Below are 15,793 nucleotides of genomic sequence, written 5' to 3'. Positions count from 1 at the left end.
ATTTTTCCCATCTTTGAACATCTACTTTATTGTTCCAACATTTCTCTTTCTATTCTTGTTTTTCCTCACCTCTTATGCTTTCTGGTCCTTCCCTTTATACATGATTTGACTTCTCACTTAGCTAGTCATCTATTTTCCTACCCTAACATCAATCAGCTGAGTTCCTCTAAGTTTTTTTCTGTATTTCATTCCTCAGGTGATATACTAGGCTCTGCAATGCAAAATCTGCAGAATCTTCTCCGGATGCCCTATGGTTGTGGAGAACAGAATATGGTCCTTTTCACCCCTAACATCTATGTTCTGAACTATCTAAATGAGACAGGACAGCTCACTGAGAAGATCAAGTCCAAAGCCATCAGCTACCTCATCAGTGGTGAGAGATTACCCCCAAAGGAAAAACATTAGTTGATTTCCTAAATATCTCCTCCATTGAACTCAAATCCAAGTCCCTTCAATTAAGATTTAGTAATTACCTTTGCTGTGACATCCAACAAGATGTCTCACAATACAACCAGAGAATTAAATGGCATCTTCAAATCTTGGAGACTTTGTAGTAAAATAGTAGCTTCCCTGTGATTCCTCAGTGAGTTTTAAGGAAAAGCCTGATTCCTTCTCCAGTGTCTCTGCTACTTCCTAAATCTATGCAAACATTCTTCTTCTTAAGGTTACCAAAGACAGTTGAACTATAAGCACAGTGATGGTTCTTACAGCACCTTTGGGGATCGTGATGGTAGAAGTCAGGGAAACACTTGGTAAGATAATTATTTCCATATGCTCTCTGTAAATTCAAGATATTTCAGATAACTAGAAATAGCTCTTATCTGATACCTGGACTTATTGTGTAGAAATTTGTTATCCTTTAAAAACCCACATGCGTATCATTGCTAGTGGAAAATCACCATTTCAGGTATGAAAGCTCACTGTTCTGACAGTACAGTTGTTTAGTAGCCAAGTCATGTCTGACTCTTTTGGGACCCCATGGACTGTAGCCCACCTGGCTTCTCTGTCCATGGGATTTCCCAGGCAAGAATACTGGGGTGGGTTGCCATTTCCTTCTCCAGGGGATCTTCCAGACCCAAGGACAGAACCTGTGTCTCCTGCATTGCAGGCGGATAGTACAATAGATAGTAGTAAAATTAGGGTCCCCTCAAGCAGAAATATAAGGCATAAGGTGTCACAATGTGAAATGAGAGAGGAAGAAATTTCTATATTGTGCATTCAGGAAGGAGAGGAAGCGAAGAACAGAAAGACACTGTGATGTAGTAAAATCATTCAGAAAATGGCAATTTGGATGGTGGGAAGGCTTGGAGTCTCTAACAAACTTTTTACGAGGAAAAAAAACTATCAACTCTGGAGAAACCAATAAAGTTGAGAGATTTTTAAATAGATTCAGAAGTTTGTTGGACAAATAAGAGTATATTCAGTATTCAAGGGTCATCTCCCCACCAATTTTCTCCACGGAATTGCAAAGCTCTCTGGAGATGATAGGCAGTGACCTTTAAAAAGGAGATGCTCCTCAGGTCTCCTTCTCTTCTTTGCTGAACAGGCTTACTGCATTTGTGCTCAAGTCTTTTTCTCAAGCCCAATCACACATCTTTGTGGAGGACTCACACATCACAGACTCCCTTACCTGGCTTTCACGGAAGCAGAAGGAAAATGGTTGTTTCCAGCGCTCCGGATCATTGCTAAACAATGCTATTAAGGTGATGCCTTTAAATTTGTTCTGGTCCCTGAGAAGAGTGAACTGTATGAGTTGTGATGCTCCTATGGATTCCTCAAGTCCTGGTGACATAACTTTGAGAAGGACAGCAGAAGCAAAAGCTTTTGAAACCTAACGATCAATTAGGTGTTTCCTATGGTTAAGAAAATAGCATGTCCAAAAAACTCTACTATGTCACTAAAAATGAGGGAAAGTGATTTGGGACAGATTTCAGAATTTGAGGGTGAAAGAGGAAGCGGAGGAAACAATAATATTGCCCTAGAAAAGATACATTCTGGTGAAGATAACCAAGGGGGAAATTAGAGTTAGCTGCCTCTGGGTGATGGCTATTGGAATGTTTGAGTGTCTCTGCCTCTGATCCTACAGGGTGGGGTTGATGACGAGGTAACGCTCTCTGCCTATATTACCATCGCTCTACTGGAGATGCCACTGCTTGTCACCGTATGTACCACCCCTCCCACCCTGTACCTTCCTCTAATGTAAGGATGAAACTCGTGGAGCTATGAATCTCTGAGGAAAATGAGTTGTGATTTTCACATTATTTAATGTTAGTGTATTTCACTGGAGCATAAAGGACAGTAGATCCCTTGGGAAGCTGCAAAGGAAATTACCCTCTGGTCAGAACTGTGGTGTTGTGCAAGTACATTGGGGCATTTAATCTGTGGCTAGCCAGGGGACAGTTCATTAGCCTGGTTCAGCTAGCTTAAGATCTTCCTTCATTTTCAGTAAGTCAGAAAAAGAAAAACACATTTCGTATATTAATGCATATATGTGGAATCTAGAAAAGTGGTACAGATGAATCTCTTTGCAAGGCAGGAACAAGATTGATGTGGAGAATGAGAACATATGGATACCAAAGGGGAAATGTGGAGGTGGGACGAACTGGGAGATGTGGACTGACATACACACAACTACTATGTATAAAATAGACAACTAATGAGAACCTGCTGTATAGCACAGGGAACTCTACTCAGTGCTCTGCGGTGACCTGAATGGGAAGGCAGTCCAAAAGGGAGGAGATATATGTATACGTAGAGCTGATTCACTTTGCTGTACAGCAGAAACTAACACAATGTTGTTGTAAAGCAGCTATACCCTCCCCGCACCCCCCCCCCCAAAAAAATAAATATAAAAGGTGGGAAAAAGGGAAAAAAAAAAAGGGGCTTTTTCTTCTTTATAGCACCCAGTTGTCCGCAATGCTCTATTCTGCCTGGAAAGGGCCTGGCAATCTGCCTCAGAGGCCCAAGGAAGTCTTGTCTATACCAAGGCGTTATTGGCCTATGCCTTCGCACTAGCAGGAGACCAAGCCAAGAGAAAGGAACTGCTTGAGTCACTAGACAAAGAGGCTGTAAGAGAAGGTAAGAATTGACTTCCAAAAGTCACCGGTGATCAAAGGGAGAGAGCCTATTTTATTCACATCTATTTTGGGCTTTCCCTGGTAGCTCAGCCGATAAAGAATCCGCCTGCAAGGCAGGAGACCCCAGTTCGATTCCTGGGTCAGGAAGATCCCCTGGAGAAGGGATAGGCTCCCCACTCCAGTATTCTTGGGCTTCCCTGGTGGCTCAGCTTGTATCTGCCTGCAATGCAGGAGACCTGGGTTCTATCCCTGGTTTGGGAAGATCCACTGGAGCAGGGAACGGCTACCCACTCCACTGTTCTCACCTGGAGAATTCCATGAACTGTATATAATCAGTCCATGGGGTTGCAAAGAGTTGGAAACCACTGAATGACTTTCACTTTTCACTTTCACATCATGCTTATATTATATTATATCCATTTTTATTATTATAAGAAGATTAATTATTACTGACCTAACATCTCTAGGTAACATGGATGATTTTATAAATTCATACATTATAGGCCTCGAAACAGTCCAGTTTCTAATATCACACAAGGATGTAATAAACACAAAGACATGAGGTGATTTACTGGAACGTCAATGTACTTTCTTGGCAAAGATTAGCTTGATTGGTGATTACTTAATACTTTCACTTCATGTATGTCTGGGCTTCCCTGATAGCTCAGTTGGTAAAGAATCTGCCTGCAGTGCAGGAGACCCTGGTTCAGTTCCTGGGCTGGGAACATCCACTGGAGAAAGGAAAGACTACCCACTCTAGTATTCTTGGGCTTCCCTGGAGGCTCAGCTGGTAAAGAATCTGCCTGCAATGCGGGAGACCTGGGTTCAATCCCTAGGGTTGGGAAGATCCCCTGGAGAAAGGAAAGGCTACCAACTCCAGTATTCTGGCCTGGAGAATTCCATGGACTGTATAGCCCATAGGGTCGCAAAAAATCAGACACGACTGAGAGGCTTTCACTTCATTTCATGTATGTCCATTCACTGGGTGAGCTGTAATTACAGGGATCATTAAAGATTTAGATTTTTGAAAATGTTCTCTAAGCTGAAGATGATATCCTTTTTTATTTCTAAGAGGACTCAATCCACTGGCAACGTCCTAGGAAGCCTCAAGAAGTTAATGAACTCTACAGTCCACCCCGGGCTCCTTCTGTTGATGTGGAGATGACATCTTACTCCCTCCTTGCCCATCTTACTGCCCAGCCTGCCCCATCTTCAGAAGATCTGTCTGTGGCTACACAGATTGTAAAATGGCTCACCAAGCAACAGAACCCCAATGGGGGCTTCTCCTCCACTCAGGTCTGTGAAGAGACTCTAGGAAGAAAAATAAATGTACTAATACCTATGTAGACACAACCATATTCTAAGAGTTGAGTAAGTGAATAGTGTTTCTAATTTATATTTTATTCTTGCATCACCAAAAAGATTTCAGCCTCATTATTTTATACTTGGATTATTTCTCTGTCCTCTATACAATTTCTCATATTTTCTCTTCTTAGTGGATCCTTTTCTATAAAGTAACCAATCTTCCTAAAGCAATGTTTTCATACAATCACTTCCATTAGAGTCTTTCCTGGTGGTCCAGACTCTGTGCTTCCACTGCAGGGGGCTCAGGTTCCATCCCTGGTTGGTGTGGGAACTAAGATCCCACATGCTTTGTGGCATTTTTCATCCAAAGACTAAAATTAATTTGCCCAAAATATTTCCTCTCCTCAGTAAACATGAATAATCTTGTCTAATAAGGCTGATCTCTTTGCTTTTCCTGGAATTGGTTCATTCTTCTCCAGGTCTTAACTTCCAGTATGTCCCTCCCTGTTACTGCCTGATGCCTCTTTTCTGTTTGCATAAATCTTTCTCACTATTCAGAGATAATCTTATTTCTCATCTTCTTCACAGCCTTCTCTTATTATGTATGCTAGCTCCAACTCCTTCTTTCTCTGAATTTTCCCAACAAATATTGTTATAGAAATGTATATATTACATGTGTCCATGCTCAGTCATGTCCGACTCTTTGTGACCCCATGGACTGTAGCCCGTGAGACTCCTCTGTCTTTGGGATTCTCCAGGCAAGAATACTGGAGTAGGTTGCCATTTCCTCCTTCAGGGATCTTTCTGACCCAGGGATCAAACCCAAGTCTCTTACATCTCCTGCACTGGTAGGCAGATTCTTTACCACTCTGCCACCTGTGAAGCTTGTAGAAATACACAGAAATGTATAGATTATTGAAATGTGTTCTACTCTGTGTCAACTATTTGAGTCTTAGTCCCGTATGTACATTGTAACTTACTTGAATGAGGAAACTGCATTTCCCCAAAGTACCTAAGGATTTCCAGATGGCTCAAATGGTAAAGAATCTGCCTGCAATATGGGAGACCTGGATTCAGTCCCTGAGTTGGGAGGATCCCCTGCAGAAGGGAAGAGCTATCCACTCCAGTATTCTTGCCTGGAGAATTCCATGAACAGAGAAGCCTGGTGGGCTACAGTCCATGGGATCACGGGGTAAGACATGATGGAGTGACCAACACACACGAAGTACCTAGAATAGTTCAAGATGAATGAATAGTTCAAGATGAATAACGAGCTCTGAATAGACTTGAAATTCAGTGAATGAACAGTGTTTATGACTAGGTAACTCTGAGAGTAGCATGGATATGGTTTATATCCAGTATGACTTGGCCACCTTCCTCTCCTATAATTTCTGCACCCATCTTTTTTCAGGATACAGTGGTGGCTCTCCAGGCACTTTCCAAATATGGAGCAGCAACTTTCACTAAAGGGGATAAAGCAGCTACTGTCACCGTCAAGTCTGAGGAGAGCTTCTCTGAAGAATTCCGAGTAGATGAAGCCAAACGTCTACTGCTGCAGGAGGTGGCTTTGCCAGAGATCCCGGGGAAGTACAGCACAGTTGTGTCAGGGTCGGGATGTGTGTATGTCCAGGTGAGACTTGCCAGGGTTCCAGAAGTGTCACAAATGGGAGATCAAGTCTCAAGAAGTAGATCTGAACTTCAAAACAGAGAAAGAAACATGTACCAAGGGGAAATATAAATTACCTAGAAGCAATAGATTAAGTGTAAAAATAAAGCCTTTTTTTCCCATTTATTTTAGACATCCTTGAGATATAATATCCTGCCCAAGAAAGAAAGAAAAGCTCCCTTTACTCTGAAAGTTGAAACTCTCCCCAAGAATTGTGATGGAGTCAGCACACACAGGAAAGTCCAGATTCACATCAACATTAGGTAAATCATAAATTGCTACCTGACCTTTTGTAGAATATGGTGAAATTGATTTTCTGGTGCAGGGCATCTTCACTGTCCAGGGTCATATACAATGAATAAGAAATTCTTGCAATATTTATTCAAAAGAAAATTTTCTTCACTCTTAACCAAAAAGCCTTTAATGTTGAGAATATGATGTCACTACACCTGCAGAGTATGACTTCTTTTTATCAGTTTTCTAAACAACTACATGCTCAATTGTTCAGTCATGTCCCACCCTTTTGCAACTCCATGGATTGTAACCCACCAGGATCCTCTGTCCATGGAGTTTTCCAGGCAAGAATACTGGAGTGGGTTGTCACTTCCTTCCTACCGAAGGGAGGTTCTTGTTCCCATCCAGGGATCAAATGTGCATCTCCTGCATTGGTTGGAAGATTCTTTACACTAGTGCCACCTGAGAAGCCCCAGACAACTATAGCAGAAGCAAATAGAGTAGATGGTGAAGTTGAATGGTAGCCAGGTGTAGGAAACACTAGAAATAAAAGAGGAGAGACTTCTGTCTTGAATGAAATCCAGAGGATTTTGTTTGACTGCCTTGTCCATACACCTTGACTTCATAGTTACACTGGGGAACGACCCAGCTCCAACATGGTCATTGTTGATGTGAAGATGGTATCAGGCTTCATACCTGTGAAATCATCCGTAAGAAAGGTAAGCCCTAAATCCCTTACAGATAGCAAAGTCATGGCAAATAAATGCTGTAAATTTTTTTTTTTCAATTCTTCAAGAGGTCTCTCAAACTTGTGTCTCTAGTGTGTGTTTCCATTATTTGAAGAGTGGGCATCCTAGTTATATGGTCTCAACTATAAGATACAAATCATAAACATGGTTAATAATGTTTAACCTTGAGACTTGTAGGAATGCATAGTGCATTAAATTATCTTTCCATTACGTATAAAAAGGAAAAGGGAGACTACACCATTTAAATTTTTTTTTTCTGAGCTTTTCCTTGACATAGAAGAGAAAGTTTTTATCTCTTCATAACTGAGCAAATGTTTGCTTTAGGGTTTTTGATCATTTTCTTATTGGTTCAAGGAAGTTTCCAATTATAATTTACAGAAGTTCTTGTAGCAAATGGGTGCTGTGCTTTAGTTCAAATCTTCTTCTGTATTTTAGATGACAGTGATTTTATTTTTAATTAGTATAATAAATCACATTGGTCTTTTAAATTCTGAAGCAATTTTACATTCTTAGGACTAACTGGACCTGGTCGTTGTGTTTATTTTTTAAAATAAATTTCTGGATTCTATTTGCTTATAGATGGTTGTGTGTGTTTTTTTTTTTTTTTTTAATATCATGACTGACACTCAGTTCAGTTCAGTCACTCAGTCATGTCTGATGCTTCGTGACCCCAGGAACAGCAGCATGCCAGGCCTCCCTGTCCATCACCAACTCCTGGAGTTAACCCAAACTCATGTCCATTGAGTCAGTGATGCCATCCAACCATCTCATCCTCTGTCGTCCCCTTCTCCCAGTGACTGATGTCACCCCAATGACTGACATTGGGCTGTACTTTTTGTTTCTTACATTATTCTTACTGGTTTCTGGTATCAAAATTATGCTAGACTCAAAAGATGGGGAGAAATGTCTTTTATTCTCCTCCCCACCTTTTTTTAAATATAGTTAGAAGATAATTCCCTATCTCTATATGTAGATAATAGATAGGAAGGGTGTTTAGTCAATGTTATTTTTATTACTATTGCTATTATTGTTGAGGAGATCAAATTAGAGTGTGATGTCTCTGAGAAGCCATTTAGAACATAAATATCTGAAGACTATCTCAGCCTGAGAGTCCCTCATCTCATACCCTTTGGTTTATCCTCTGCGTCTACAGCTCCAGGAAATGGCTCAGATTCAGAGGACTGAAGTGAGCACCAACCATGTCCTGATTTATTTTGAAGAGGTAAGATTCTCTGTGACTCTGCTAGATCCAGGAAAGCTACTAGAGGGTCTAACAAGCCAACCCAGGTTCCAAAGAGTGTACTTCACATACACAGCTTACCATGTTACATAAGTCTCTGGTATAAGTGTTAGTCACTCAGTCGTGTTCAACTCTTTACAGCCCCACAGACTACAGGTCACCAGGCTCTTCTGTCCATCCAAGAAATTCTCCAGGCAAGAATGCTGGAGTGCATTGCCATTCTCTTCTCCAGAGGAATCTTCCTGACCCAGGGATTGAAGCTGGGTCTCCCACATTGTAGGCAGATTCTTTACCATCTGAGCCTCCAGGGAAGCCCATATTATAAAACTCCCTGGTATTTCATTTATGAAATGGGAGGAAATAGCTATAGAGGAAAATGAATCTTGGCCAAGTCAACAGGCTTGATTTACTACATTTAAATGTCTGTAAAATTGTCTTCTTGCCCTTCTTTTATCTGTCCTTGAATGTATTATACAAGTCTGAAGCCATCTCGTTCTTTCCATAGGTTTTGGCACAGAGAATAGCATAAGTACAGTGTTTGATAATATCTTAAAGAGAGTCAAAGTTAATCTTTGATTCCAATTCAGTTTTCCTCTCTCTCCAGCTAACCCATCATATCGTGAGTTTCTCCTTCTCAGTGGAACAAGACATCGCAGTAAAGAATTTAAAACCAGCTACTGTAAAGGCATATGATTACTATGAGACAGGTGAGTGAGAGTCAGACATGCCAAGCCTTGAAAGGAGAAAGATGACTAACCTAGGATAGTGTCACCATAACTGAAAGAAAACTCCACAATCTCTCACTGGAAGAAAGAGTGAGTTTATGATCACAGGATAATCTTATTCGTAATACTTGTCCCCAAACAAGTATTAGAGTCATTCTTATAAACTGATCATAAAGCAATAAGGGGATCAGTTCTTTCTAAATTCTCCTATGAAGTTGTTTGTTCTACACTGAATTATTCTAGAAAGGAAAGAAGAGCAGAAATAACTTAAAAAAAAAAAAAATTCCTAGTACTAATGTGTGCTATGAGACCCAAAATTTGATCTGTTTTTCACCTGGGCCTTGGAGAATCATGAATTTTGGGAAACTGTGTAATATATCAGGAAATTCTTTGATTTGCTCATGACTTTGAACTAGAAACTTACACCATCTTAGCATGCTGGTGGTGTTCCAACTTAACTCTTTCTTAGAAAATAAAAGGTTTAGAGCAGAAGGTACAACTCCAATAAGAAAAACATAATTGTGAAAAAGGGCTATACAGTGTCCTACAGAAAAACAGTTATCCATTTGTGAGCTTTGTATCCAAGCCCAACTTTCTGTTACTTCCCACCAAGCAATCCCAAGTGGCTTAGTACAAAAGAAGTCCTTTTATTGGCTCTATAACTATGCCTTATACTTTCTTTCATAGCTTACGCAGTTTATTTACAGTTAACTACTCATGTGCCTATTACTGCATGTCTGTCATTGCTGTCTCATTCTTTTTGCATTTCAGAGGAATTCACCATCGAAGAGTACAGTGTTCCCTGCAGTGCTGGTAAAGTATAGACAATAAAATCTGATGCCAATGAAAAGAAAATAAACATTTGCTGTTTGAGTAAAGCTGCTTCTTGAGCATTCCCTTACCGTATTATAAAACTCCTTGGTGAATCATTTATGAATTGAACTATCTCAGATGTATTATAGACTTTCACGGTAGGAAAAAATGCAAGTAAAATATAATTACATGTATCTAGGTTGACTTGTTTGAGGATGAATCCAGGAATTTGCCACATATAAAAGCTAAATCATTTAATATTTAGTTTATATTTCTGTGCTCAGTGGTGATATATTTATCACCCATGGCCTTTCTAAGATGTTTCTAAACTTACACAAGTTAAAGTCAGGCAACTTTTCACTCTAAAATTGTCCATATAATACTGCACAAGAGATGTGATCTATAAGATGTTCTTTTTGGCTAATTGACAGGGTTCATCTTCGACAATACAATACTTGCTATGAGACTTTCCACTCTCTACTTTAAAACATGGAAAAACTGAGAACAGCCTTATCAATAAAAATAAATAAGCATACTAAGTTCAAATATTTATCACTAAAATATGAAAAATTATTCCTTTATTAGATCACAAAATTTTCCTAATATTTCTATCTTTTCTTTACTGTTTAGTCTGAACATGGAAATGATTGACGATGGTAACTTGTGGACCTCATCAGATGAACTGCTCCAGAAACAAAGAACAAAGAGTTATCAGAAGAGAGGACAGTGGGAGAAAGAAGGGACAGGAATTGGAAGTATGCTAAATTTGTATGTTGAATAAATTTATGACATTTATAACTCTTTTTATCAATATTATGTGTTCCTTCTTATGTATCTATTCTCCACAGTGTTTTGTTTTGTTTTGTTTTGTTTTGCCACTCCACATGGCATGCAGGATCTTAGTTCCCCAACCAGGGATCTAACCCTTGCCCCATGCAGTGGAAGTACAGTATGTTAACCACTGGACCCCAGGGAAGTCTCTATAGTGTTTTTAAAAATACAGAAAAACTATACAAAGAGGTACACACACAAAAAAAATCTGAAGATAATTAAAAATAAAATTCCAAAATCTGCTTTCCCAGAAGATAGGGAAAAAAAAAACAATATTTCTAAATATTGGAAACAACCAAAATGTCCATCAGACTAGCTGTGGTACATCCATACTATGGAATACTACTCACTAATAAAAACGGACAAAGCACTGATACAAACAACTACTTGAATGGATCTCAAAAACTTCACACTGAGTGAAAAGATATGCAATCTCAAAAGGTCACACTGTATGACTCCTTTCATAAAACATTCTTGAAATGACAAAACCATAGAAATGGAAGATAAATGAGTGGTTTCCAGGGGTTATAGGTGCTAGGGAAATGGGAAAAGGGTGCGACTTATAAAGGGATTGCATTAGAGAGAACTTTGTGCTGAAGAAATCCTGCATGTGTGGAAGCAAAAGTCCTGGTTTGAATTTTTACATTTAATTCCATCTCAAGTGATTTTGTTGTCTATTGTGTGCTATATGAGTTGATATCTAAATTGACTTTTTTTCTCACTTATGTAGCCTTCTAATAGTCCCATTATCATTTATTAACCAATTCAAGATTTCCATGCAAATAAGAGATTACTCCTTTATTTTAAGATTTGTTTTTAAATGATTTATTCTATTTCACTGATTAACAGTTTATTCTTTCATACATACTAAAATATTTGAATTACTGTGGCTAAATGAAATGTTGTAATTATTCAGCTGGTCAGTTTTCACCTTTTCTTTGCAATACTAAGCTTATCATTTATTCCAGGTAAAATTTTGAAAATTTTTGAAATTTTTGAAATTTTTTTATGATGTGAATTATCCCTATAGTCACATTGGGTATTGTCTGGAGATTCACTGAACACAAATAAATGTATAATGATTATGAATGTCAATTTTTTTTTACAATATTTAGCCTTCCTTAGTCAGACACATTTTATTTTCATTTATTCAACTCACAAGAAGTGAATTCTAATTCTGACTTAATTTCTGAATTTGGACTGAACTACAAAATGAAAATTAAAGATTAATTTCATGGGCATAAATAGCAAAAATAAGTTGGAAGAATAATAAAATGTATGCATGTATGTGTGCTTAAGTTCCCTCAGTCATGTCTGATTCTGCCACCCTGTGGACTCTAGCCTGCCAGATTCCTCTGTCCACAGGATTTCCCAGCCAAGAATACTGGAGTAGGTTACCATGCCCTCCATCAGGGGATCTTCTCGACCCAGGGATCGAACCCTCATCTCTTATGTCTGTTGCATTGGCAGGCGGGTTCTTTACCACCAGCACCATCTGAGAAACCCAATAAAATGTATACAAATAGACAAATTAAAAGATAAGGGCAAAAATAAAATTACAAAATAAGTAAAGACTAGAACAATAATTGTCATTTTTTATGAAAACCACTGAAAGGTTTTTAAAAGGAGAATTATTTCAGAATTGTATTATAGGTAGTCCATCTTCTAGGCCATGGCAGGAAAAAGAAAGTTATTTTTTTTTTATCTTTCTGATTTCTGATAGAGTCATTTGTGCAGAACTGTTCTCTTTTCATGCTTCTGATGGTTTAGCACAAATATCTCTCTTTTGACTTGTACAATTCCACATCTTAAAAAATTGTTTTTTTCCCCATCTTCTGTACAGTCAGAGCTCTTTAAAAGCCAGACCTGTACCTCGATCATGTCTGCCGCCTGTTCACCCAACACAGTTCTGGGAATATAGTAGACAGTGAAAAAACTGGGTCAGTGCTGAGTGAGCATATTCCCTCAAGCAGAGAGATAGAGGAGAAATGGAATAATGCAAAGGTTTTAGCACATACCAGTAGAGAAAATGAGCCAGAAAGATCATTTTCACTCAAACCTGACTTGAATTGCTTACTGTTTCACAAACACATAAAACAGATTTTCATACTTTTCCAAAGTCAGAGAAATAAGAAGAAGGAATTTTGGTTATTTATTAGGACTTGAGGCAAAATTTGCCAGCTTCCCAGGTGACTCAGTGGTAAGAATTCATCTGCTAATGCAGGAGACGAAGGAAACATGGGTTTGATCCCTGGGTCAGGAAAATCCCATGGAAGAGGAAATGGCAATCCACTCCAGAAAATAAAATAATTTATGATATAAAATAATAAGTCTGTGAGTCATGAATATTGCTAGACTTCAATGCAAATGTGGGTTAAAAGACTGATTTATAGATTTTAATCTGCTCTAGTACAGCCTTTCAAAGAATGTTTATTAGTATTTAATACAAAGCATTTCTTTTCCTTGGGGATGGTCTTGATCCCTGTCTCCTGTACAATGTCATGAACCTCAGTCCATAGTTCATCAGGCACTCTATCTATCAGATCTAGGCCCTTAAATCTATTTCTCACTTCCACTGTATAATCATAAGGGATTTAATTTAGGTCATACCTGAATGGTCTAGCGGTTTTCCCTACTTTCTTCAATTTGAGTCTGAATTTGGTAATAAGGAGTTCATGATCTGAGCCACAGTCAGCTCCTGGTCTTGTTTTTGTTGACTGTATAGAGCTTCTCCATCTTGGGCTGCAAAGTATATAATCTATCTGATTTCTGTGTTGACCATCTGGTGATGTCCATGTGTAGAGTCTTCTCTTGTGTTGTTGGAAGAGGGTGTTCACTATGACCAGTGCATTTTCTTGGCAAAACTCTATTAGTCTTCGCCCTGCTTCATTCCGCATTCCAAGGCAAAATTTGCCTGTTACTCCAGGTGTTTCTTGACTTCCTACTTTTGCATTCCAGTCCCCTATAATGAGAAGGACATCTTTTGGGGGTGTTAGTTTGAAAAGGTCTTGTAGGTCTTCATAAAACCGTTCAACTTCAGTTTCTTCAGCATTACTGGTTGGGGCATAGACATGGATAACTGTGATATTGAATGGTTTGCCTTGGAGATGAACAGAGATCATTCTGTCGTTGCTTTTGAGATTGCATCCAAGTACTGCATTTCAGACTCTTTTGTTGACCATGATGGCTACTCCATTTCTTCTGAGGGATTCCTGCCCACAGCAGTAGATATAATGGTCATCTGAGTTAAATTCACCCATTCCAGTCCATTTTAGTTTGCTGAGTCCTAGAATGTTGACATTCACCCTTGCCATCTCTTGTTTGACCACTTCCAATTTGCCTTGATTCATGGACCTGACATTCCAGGTTCCTATGCAATATTGCTCTTTACAGCATCAGACCTTGCTTCTATCACCAGTCACATCCACAACTGGGTATTCTTTTTGTTTTGGCTCCATCCCTTCATTCTTTCTGGAGTTATTTCTCCACTGATTTCCAGTAGCATATTGGGCACCTAATGACCTGGGGAGTTCCTCTTTTGGTATCCTATCATTTTGCCTTTTTGTACTGTTCATGGGGTTCTCAAGACAAGAATACTGAAGTGGTTTGCCATTCCCTTCTCCAGTGGACCACATTCTGTCAGACCTCTCCACCATGACCCGCCCATCTTGGGTTGCCCCGCAGACATCGCTTGGTTTCATTGAGTTAGACAAGGCTGTGTTCCTAGTGGAGGTGATGGAATTCCAGTTGAGCTGTTTCAAATCCTGAAAGATGATGCTGTGAAAGTGCTGCACTCAATATGCTAGCAAATTTGGAAATCTCAGCAGTGGCCACAGGACTGGAAAAGGTCAGTTTTCATTCCAATTTCAAAGAAAGGCAATGCCAAAGAATGCTCAAACTACCACACAATTGCACTCATCTCACATGCTAGTAAAGTAATGCTCAAAATTCACCAAGCCAGACTTCAGCAATACATGAACCATGAACTCCCTGATGTTCAAGCTGGTTTTAGAAAAGGCAGAGGAACCAGAGATCAAGTTGCCAACATCCACTGGATCATGGAAAAAGCAAGAGAATTCCAGAAAAACATCTATTTCTGCTTTATTGACTATGCCAAAGCCTTTGACTGTGTGGATCACAATAAACTGTGGAAAATTCTGAAAGAGATGGGAATACCAGACCACCTGACCTGCCTCTTGAGAAATCTGTATGCAGGTCAGGAAGCAACAGTTAGAACTGGACATGGAACAACAGACTGGTTCCAAATAGGAAAAGGAGTACATCAAGGCTGTATATTGTCACCCTGCTTATTTAACTTCTGTGCAGAGTACATCATGAGAAACGCTGGACTGGAAGAAACACAAGCTGGAATCAAGATTGCTGGGAGAAATATCAATAACCTCAGATATGCAGATGCCACCACCCTTATGGCAGAAAGTGAAGAGGAACTAAAAAGCCCCTTGATGACAGTGAAAGAGGAGAGCGAAAAAGTTGGCTTAAAGCTCAACATTCAGAAAACGAAGATCATGGCATCCGGTCCCATCACTTCTTGGGAAATAGATGGGGAAACAGTAAAAACAGTGTCAGACTTTATTTTGGGGGGCTCCAAAATCACTGCAGATAGTGACTACAGCCATGAAATTAAAAGACACTTACTCCTTAGAAGAAAAGTTATGACCAACCTAGATAGCAGAGACTACTTTGCCGACTAAGGTCTGTCTAGTCAAGGCTATGGTTTTTCCTGTGGTCATGTATGGATGTGAGAATTGGACTGTGAAGAAGGCTGAGTGCCAAAGAATTGATGCTTTTGAACTGTGGTGTTGGAGAAGACTCTTGAGAGTCCCTTGGACTGCAAGGAGATCCAACCAGTCTATTCTAAAGGAGATCAACCCTGGGATTTCTTTGGAAGGAATGATGCTAAAGCTGAAACTCCAGTACTTTGGCCACCTCATGAGAAGAGTTGACTCATTGGAAAAGACTCTGATGCTGGGAGGGATTGGGGGCAGGAGGAGAATGGGACGACAGAGAATGAGATGGCTGGATGGCATCACGGACTCGATGGACATGAGTCTGAGTGAACTCCGGGAGATGGTGATGGACAGGGAGGCGTGGTGTGCTGTGATTCATGGGGTCGCAAAGAGTCGGACACGACT

General features: G+C 39.6%; 1 protein-coding gene across 1 annotated transcript in view; it reads left to right on the top strand.

The window, feature by feature from the left end:
* The window catches only part of LOC120858799 (pregnancy zone protein-like), a 57,491-nt gene extending 45,766 nt beyond the window's left edge, over nucleotides 1–11,725 (top strand). Inside the window, exons 24-36 of the mRNA XM_040235113.1 lie at nucleotides 197–373; nucleotides 665–752; nucleotides 1,547–1,703; nucleotides 2,087–2,161; nucleotides 2,901–3,078; nucleotides 4,150–4,373; nucleotides 5,794–6,012; nucleotides 6,181–6,311; nucleotides 6,911–7,001; nucleotides 8,185–8,253; nucleotides 8,876–8,978; nucleotides 9,768–9,809; nucleotides 10,440–11,725. Of these exons, the coding sequence (XP_040091047.1) occupies nucleotides 197–373; nucleotides 665–752; nucleotides 1,547–1,703; nucleotides 2,087–2,161; nucleotides 2,901–3,078; nucleotides 4,150–4,373; nucleotides 5,794–6,012; nucleotides 6,181–6,311; nucleotides 6,911–7,001; nucleotides 8,185–8,253; nucleotides 8,876–8,978; nucleotides 9,768–9,809; nucleotides 10,440–10,444 (1,559 nt within the window). The 3' untranslated portion in view covers nucleotides 10,445–11,725. The remainder of the gene's footprint in view (nucleotides 1–196; nucleotides 374–664; nucleotides 753–1,546; nucleotides 1,704–2,086; nucleotides 2,162–2,900; nucleotides 3,079–4,149; nucleotides 4,374–5,793; nucleotides 6,013–6,180; nucleotides 6,312–6,910; nucleotides 7,002–8,184; nucleotides 8,254–8,875; nucleotides 8,979–9,767; nucleotides 9,810–10,439) is intronic.
* Nucleotides 11,726–15,793: the final 4,068 nt, after the last annotated feature.

This window comes from Oryx dammah, unplaced genomic scaffold (genome assembly GCF_014754425.2).
Source record: "Oryx dammah isolate SB20612 unplaced genomic scaffold, SCBI_Odam_1.1 HiC_scaffold_29, whole genome shotgun sequence".
Classification (NCBI taxonomy): domain Eukaryota; kingdom Metazoa; phylum Chordata; class Mammalia; order Artiodactyla; family Bovidae; genus Oryx; species Oryx dammah.
The sequence above is the reverse complement of the archived record's forward strand: the minus strand, read 5'-3'. Positions and strand labels throughout refer to the sequence as shown.